At 33.3% G+C, this 7,650-nt stretch overlaps 1 protein-coding gene across 1 annotated transcript; it reads left to right on the forward strand.

Annotated features, from left to right (window-relative positions):
* Nucleotides 1-2,270: 2,270 nt before the first annotated feature.
* LOC127860930 (kielin/chordin-like protein) lies at nucleotides 2,271-5,469 on the forward strand. The gene is made up of 6 exons (XM_052399246.1): nucleotides 2,271-2,355; nucleotides 2,639-2,828; nucleotides 3,510-3,626; nucleotides 3,794-3,940; nucleotides 4,293-4,337; nucleotides 5,102-5,469. Exons 2-6 carry the CDS (start codon nucleotides 2,642-2,644, stop codon nucleotides 5,263-5,265), a joined length of 660 nt encoding a protein of 219 aa, XP_052255206.1. The 5' UTR covers nucleotides 2,271-2,355; nucleotides 2,639-2,641; the 3' UTR covers nucleotides 5,266-5,469.
* The last annotated feature ends 2,181 nt before the right edge of the window (nucleotides 5,470-7,650 follow it).

The following is a 7,650-nucleotide window of genomic DNA, read 5'->3' on the forward strand; positions in this document are numbered from 1 at the left end:
ATTTTTTAATCCTGAACAATGCGCGACAATTTGATCTAACTATTTTTAACATTGCGCGACTCATTTTTCCACAAAATGATTGGGCCAAGGTTGCTCCACAAAAAAGCCTTTGACTATATATATGAAAAACAGCTCTCATGGCTTATCGGAGCTAAACAACCCATTCTACTTTCAACAACCACACAGACCAATGACAGTAGGACCACTGGCACTGATCATTGGTTCATCACCATGAGAATGGGTGTAAAAAAGCTCATATACAGAAACATGTGTAGTTGTGCATGTATAAAAGAAAAATTTACCAACCACTCTTCCAGGAAACATATGTAGTTGCGATAATTTAACTCTCAGCTTTATAACCCACAGGGTTTCTGAGAGCCGCCATAGCAAAAGATGTCAAAGACTCTGGGAGTACATTAATCCTGACTAGAAACATATGGTGCAGAAGCTGTGGGATTAATGCTATCCCGTTGATAATATGCAGATCAGTGATCATAAGAACGTACACAAAATCATTAACCTCATCGATATACTACTCAATTTTTTCTAAGGATCACATTTTATTGTATGTGTAATTTGAAGTTCACCCCTAGCTAGAATCAGCCAGCGTCACGCATCAATGATAAATCAATACATCAAAATAAAATCAAAAACACACATAATAATATAAAAAATTGCAAAATAACAACTTAAATTAAATTAAATTAAATTGACGATAATGTGAAAATAAAAAGTGATCCTTGGCAAATTTTGAGTAGTATATATCCCCGATTCCCAAAACATAATATTGATTTATTTTATCAGTCACCCACATTTCAAACAGCAATCAATCAATGTGTAACCCAGAAAGTCTCAAAACACGATGCAAAAGCATCTTCGTTTCGTCTCACGCACAGCTAGCCAAGTCGCTGAATATTGAACAAAAGCAGCCTCTTAGGAAGTTCCAGTTCCGATACTAGAAGTTTCAGCAACTCGAAATCCACAAAAAGTCGCGTTCCCACCCACGTTCACTTCGCATGCGGAGGCCTGTTTTTCGGGGAAACCGTTAACATGTCACAACTAGACGTTTACTACGGAGATGGACCAGTTGAAAAAATACATCACTCTTATCACTCCCAATGCACACGACGTTAAAATCCCGTTCAATGTTGTGATTTACCTTATTGTTTCAATGTTAACACTACACATTCGCTTTGAAAATAGCGGTTTGAGTGTACTTGGAAATACATCTCGATTGTGTTATTATAAAAAAGTTGTTAATGTATTTTTAGTGCAGGCAATAATTATTTTAAGGATAGATTTCTCACTTCATTTTTTGTTATTTTGTTAAATTATTTGCGTTTAAATGTTATCGTTTGTTGTTTGCGTGCGAACGATTGTTTATGTGTAAATATGCATAGACGCTAGCGGATGTAATCAGGCCGATTCACATTTGCATATTTTGCTACTTTTTTGTTATCTTGCTTATATTTTCTTATGTGTTTTTAAAGTAGCATAATTACTAGAATACATGGCTGATGACTATTGATATCATGTGATATCAGACTCGTCCGATATGGCATTTGAAAAGGATCGGCAAGCCTCGCCTTTTCCTACGCCATATCAGCCTCGTCTGATATCACATGATATCATGTCACCAACAATATATTATGTGTTTTAAAGGTAAATTTTAGATGAAAATCATACACATCTAATTAGATTAATTCGTAATATAATCATACATATTAGTTTATGACATGTGGTATTGCATACCGGCGAATAATTGTTTTGGTGCATTATGTTTTAATGCGATCTCTTTATATATAATTTGCAACGCATGTAAGTAGTATTTTTTTAGGATTCTTTGGAAAACTAACATAATAGCACGTTCTTACAATGGTGTAACTCACAGATATAAAAAAAAACACATGACTTAATGCCAGTACCTGATCTTGCATGTGCAACAGAATGCTATACCTCAACTAACATCACCGGCCTAAAATGCATAAGGATGTTTTTATTATTTGTTTGCGTAAGTAATCAAATGTAATCGGCGCGTCTGGTTTGAATAATACTGTGTTGTAAACACGTACAAGGTTTATGCTTTAATTACTGACAAGATCCACTAGTATTCGTAGTTAATGCGGTTTCGTTACCGTCACGTCGAGTGTAAACAACATAATGTTGTACCACTCCGTGCCTAGCGTAAACATCCGTTATGGTCGGTCGAACAACATCCGTGAACAGGTATATAAATAAATAACTTATGTTACTGTCGCATTCATTGGGAAGATATACATTTACATTGAGTTAATTAACTAGACAACTATTTGCTACAATTAAAGCTTTTTTCGGAAAGGAAACATTTGTAGATTGGTGAGTATACTGTAATAAACATAAATACTACAATAACAGTATTTGTTTTATTTTAATAATGGAAATAAATCAACCGTGGCAAATATGTTTACGCGATTATGTTTTGAATATATTCACGTAAAACAAATACGCACGCGCATATATGATTTAGTTTTGAAATATATTTTAATTCAAGACAGTAGCCAATAAACATGCAATGTTTAATCTACAGCTATGACAACAGAACAAAGCTGATTGTATAACATCATTACTCTTTTTGCAAAGTTATATACATTGTTTTCAGATCATGAAAGCACGGCTTCTTGCATTGAATGTATGCGTTTGCTTCGTTATTGGACTGACAAAAATTGCAGCGCAGGACACGAAAGCTAATCTTATTCTACCTCCAGTGTGTGCCGCAGTTCTCTGTGCGGCTCCGATTTGTGATGACTATTATACACCATTAGGAGAATGCTGTCCTGTATGCAGAGACTGTAAGAATTAGAAATGTATTAAACCTACAACTGGATATATGTTTAAAGGCTTTTGCTTTGATTTATTTCTCGAGCTTTCTCATTTCCTTTGTTAGTTAGTAGAAGAATATGTATTGCTGTTTACGGCTGAATTATTATCGAGTGTGTAAACTTATGAGTGAAATTGAGACCTCGATAAAAGCACGAACGCTGTATTAAAAGAGTTATGTTTTTCGTTAAATAAAACCCGATAGATTGCTGACATTTATGTTAAGTATGTCATAATATTTTTTTGCATTAAGTCACCTTTGTTTGTAACATGTCGAATGTGTTTTTAAAAAGCTTACTTAGATTATGATAAGTTCATAATTTGGAGGATAAATGTTGTCAATTGATTAAGTCTGTGTAAACCTTATGCCATTTTAACCATGACATAGGCTATTCTAATTTTGAGCCGCGTAATGCGATAATAGATCTAAAGCCGTATGCGGTCAGCGAAGTGTCAGACCAGGCTAAGCTTGCGTGTGATCAGGTCGTACCTACTCTGTCCTTTAATGTTAACATGAAACCTTGCATAACTCACAGCAAACAGCTTACTTCATGACCAGCCTTCATGGATCCGTAGAGTGGTATTGAGCTACGCTCTCTCTATATGATATAAAATAAATTTCGCAAGACTGATTTTATCATTTTATTCTACAGATAAAACATGCTCTTATAAAGGAAAGACCTACACGAACGGCGAAAGTTTCAAAGACAAGTGCAACACGTGTCACTGCAGAAACGGTGCAGCGATATGCACTAAAATAGGATGTCCAGGTAAAAAATGTTTTTTGTAAGAGCAAGTTTTCTTTCCAATAAACTAGTATAAAAAGTAACCCTTTATGTATATGTATATACATATATAAATACATATAAATATGTATAATCTGATATGTCATTAATATAATATCCCACCAAAATAATGTTGCATTATACAATTCCAGACATCGTTAAACCTGGAGTGTGTCCGAAACCATGGAGGTTTGCTTCCGGCGGCACATGTGTTGAAATGTGTTCGTCGGACTATGATTGTCCAGACGATCTGAAATGCTGTTCACAAGGTTGCGGACGTATTTGTAAGATTCCGACAGGTAGGGTTGTGAAATAGACACAACTTAAATTATGTATACGCTACACATATTTGTTTGGTCGTCTTGTCGAGTATCAGGCACAGTATTATTCATAATAAATTCATTTGTTAAGCGTAAACGAGTTTTGTTCCCAGCGTTATTGTTCAAACCAAGTAACATATTCTTGTTCAAATGAGTTTAGAAAAGACAGATATTGGAGTCAGTAACATATTTGTTTCTTTGTAAAAAAAATGGTTAAAACCCCACCGTATACATCTTTGTGACTTTAATTAACATACAGTAATCTGCAATTATGTATACAAGTGCATAAAGTGATTAAGGACGAGATTTATTTATTTTTGTTTTATTATAGGAACACAAACAGGTTGCTTCGCTGGTGGAAAACGATATAATGAAGGTATTTTAACCTTGTATTTTCTATATATTCATTGTATTTATCTTGCAATTATATATAACATAAGTGAATATGGTGAATTTGCGTGGGTATTACTTTCAGGGTAAATGCAAGCAGTTAAGCACATTTAATATTTATAATATTTATAACACGAAGAAGTGTTAGAATGTGCAGTACCGAATATTGCACTATCTGGTATATACATATATTCTATTACCTTTATTTATCGCTAATATCGTATACAAAATAATTGAAGACTGTTTAACATTTAAAGAACAATAAATTATACAGACATGTTTTGAATACTCGTTAGTAGGGTATGTCAATGCATAAACTTAATACTTATCGCGTACTTATCCACACACATAGCAATTTACTTTCTTACTGTAAGTCTATTTGTTTAAATAACAACGCCGTAATGCATACATTATTAATCGTACACTTGGCAGCAGTTACTACCCTTGTATTACACACTGCAATCACACGTATAACCACATCAGATCATGAAGGTTTTCAATTTTAATATGTTATTCATTCATTAAATTGAATGTCATTTAAACAATTATTTTTTATGAATAAATATAAAATTGTATGTGTAAATCATGTGTGTAGAAATTCAGTTTTAATTTACTATCATCAAGTGGTATATTATGGTGGCAGGGGTGTGATATAGCAATACGCGGAGCAGGTATATATTTTTCATGTGATTGGTTCTAACTTTGCTGCTCTCTAAATAGTTTTGATAGAAATCTTCGGGCTTATTTCAGGTGACCACGTGCCAAGTAAATCAAGCGACCCTTGCAAGAGGTGTACCTGTAAAAGTGGCTCCATCCGTTGTGAAATACTGATGTGCCCAATGTGTGTCGGTCATACACCACCCGGAGCTTGTTGTCCGATATGCGGCACGTTTCCAAGGGAGGCAATTCGTTAATTGTTTGTCAAATCTAAACAGGAGTGCGCGTTTCTGAGTAAACCATTTTGTAACAGAAACGCTATAACATGAAATACATCCACACGTTTAAAAAGAATAAAAAGAAGCTATATCGCCTTTCTCTAGTATAATTTCAATATAATTGAGTTCGCTTATTTATATTTTTATCGTGTTTATACATTTGCAAGTAAAGCATATTTAATCCCTATGTCTTTTTGTTTGTTTACGTCGACATGCTTGCAAAACGTTCTTTATAAAAGCTCTAAATAAATGGTAAAACTTATCATAATATATACTATTAAAGTCTATATTTATGCATACTGTAATAGCTTTCTTTTGTTGTCTATGTGATCAATATTTCATAAGTCCAAAAATGTATTATAATTTTACTTTTATCTACAGCCTTTTAAATCACTGTCCAGATTATCATTGTATTTAGTGATCAGATTTGTGAACCATTCCATCAAAGATTACATGAATACCAGCATAAGCATTAAAAAAGATGGCAAATACTAAATGCTCACAAAACAGAAGAATGGATTGTGAAAAATCAGAAAGAAAGAAAACCATGTTAAACATAACCTTTACAAACCTCGGGATAATATTTTATAACGTTATAGAACGCATTCAGGTCAGATTGTGGTCTAACGCATTAATGGTCTGAATATTTAGCAGTTAATATTTCAAGTGAATTGCTCTACAACCACGTTTACATATAATAATGGTCGTTTTGTAATAAATACTTGTACGTTCATTCATAAATCTTATCTCACACAACTTGCGTTAAAGTGATATTATGGGCATCTAACAGTTTGAAGGTGTCTATCGCAACCGTTGTTTATTTTTGGTGATTTCACTTCATATACACTTATATTTGTTAATGCAGCATCAACATACTCAAACAATATCCCGGAAAGAGAAAAATTCTGCTTTTGAATATCAACCGTACTTTCGATTGACAACTGATCATGCATGTACGATGTGTACCTAAACTTAGTTTCAGTGCAGATTCGTTCGTACGACACAAAGACACACTTTTGGTCTACGGACCATTTCGGCTTAGAGGACTGGGTGAGTCACGTAAGAATATCGAATATGAAAAATATTTTATAAGCAACTGGTAGCAAGATGAGATGCAGATAATTGGTCAGTAACCACATTTTAACTAACTCGTTTGACCTGTTAATTCTTTTCAACTCAATTCAACAGTGAAAAATGCCCATAATATCACTTTAACTAAGACTTATGTGAAAGTCAAACCAGTGCGTTCTGCCTACAGAGATTCGTTTTGTATAAGCTGTAACAGGTGATACACAAGCCATAATATAACCAGATGCCAGAAGATTAAACTTTAAAATATCCTGTGAAAACTAAATGTTGCATAATTTTCGTTAATAAGTCACTTTCGTCAAGGCACTTTCATAAGCCTTGCAAAACTTTGTAAGCATGAATAATAATATATATGTGTGATTGTTACATCGTAGTCAAATACATAAGAACATTACATGTATGCGTTTACGTTTCAGAATTTTAAATTGGGAATCGCAAAGTGTAATATGGTTTGCTGTTTGTTAGTTATTTGCCCCAGTGACAGCATGAACATATAGCGTATAAAGCTCTTGTTTCAAAGACTTTTACCGACAAGTTGAGCGAGCGCAATCGCGTGAAAACTCCCATTGAATGTATATCAGGGTTTTTTTCTCAATATTAGTAATAAGCGTCCATTAATTTATCCAGTCTTCAAGGTCGGAAAAGACTAAAACTTTAAGTTGTAAACATATATGTATAATGTGGATATTCTAAATTAAACCTTATATAATATTTACCCAAGATATAATTTTGTTTTACTTGAATTACATTGACAAAAATAATAATCATATGGTGTGTTGTGTCATTACATGACAAATTGATTTTGTAATTGATTTGTTTATCTTCCGTCATTAAGGCAGGCATACATACCATGGATAGTTCACATTATTTAGGTTTAAAGTTTCGTTTTAAACGTTTATTTTCTCCGTTGCGACTTTACATCAATTTGAGAATACATGAGTGGTAGATGTACAGCAATATGGTTCATGTATTTTGTTAGAATAAATGCAATCGCAAAAAATGGTTTTAAAAATTGTGAAAGTTTCATTATAATCATTGCTTTGTTCGGCAAAAGTCTCAATATATAGCCTAAAGGTCAAGAGCATTCATGCACATTAAACATAGATGTACATTGTTCAAAATAAAGTAATGGTGAAATTTGATTTTGATTCGCTTAATTATTAACTTAATTTTGCTTTACTTTATGTAGAGTTTTGATGTCGCAGATACCGAGGTAGCCAGAGTTTAATAATAAAAACTTTTTTTACTTTGCATGGATATTTTTCAGACAATGAG

Source organism: Dreissena polymorpha, chromosome 15 (assembly GCF_020536995.1).
Source record: "Dreissena polymorpha isolate Duluth1 chromosome 15, UMN_Dpol_1.0, whole genome shotgun sequence".
In the NCBI taxonomy this organism is placed as follows: domain Eukaryota; kingdom Metazoa; phylum Mollusca; class Bivalvia; order Myida; family Dreissenidae; genus Dreissena; species Dreissena polymorpha.

What these genes read in the sequence shown, in the direction of transcription:
- LOC127860930 (XM_052399246.1), top strand. Translation starts at nt 2,642, where the DNA reads ATGAAAGCACGGCTTCTTGCATTGAATGTATGCGTTTGCTTCGTTATT. An exon ending in CTGTCCTGTATGCAGAGACT is followed by an intron (nt 2,829 to 3,509) that starts GTAAGAATTAGA and finishes TTTATTCTACAG; the next exon opens with ATAAAACATGCTCTTATAAA. An exon ending in CACTAAAATAGGATGTCCAG is followed by an intron (nt 3,627 to 3,793) that starts GTAAAAAATGTT and finishes ATACAATTCCAG; the next exon opens with ACATCGTTAAACCTGGAGTG.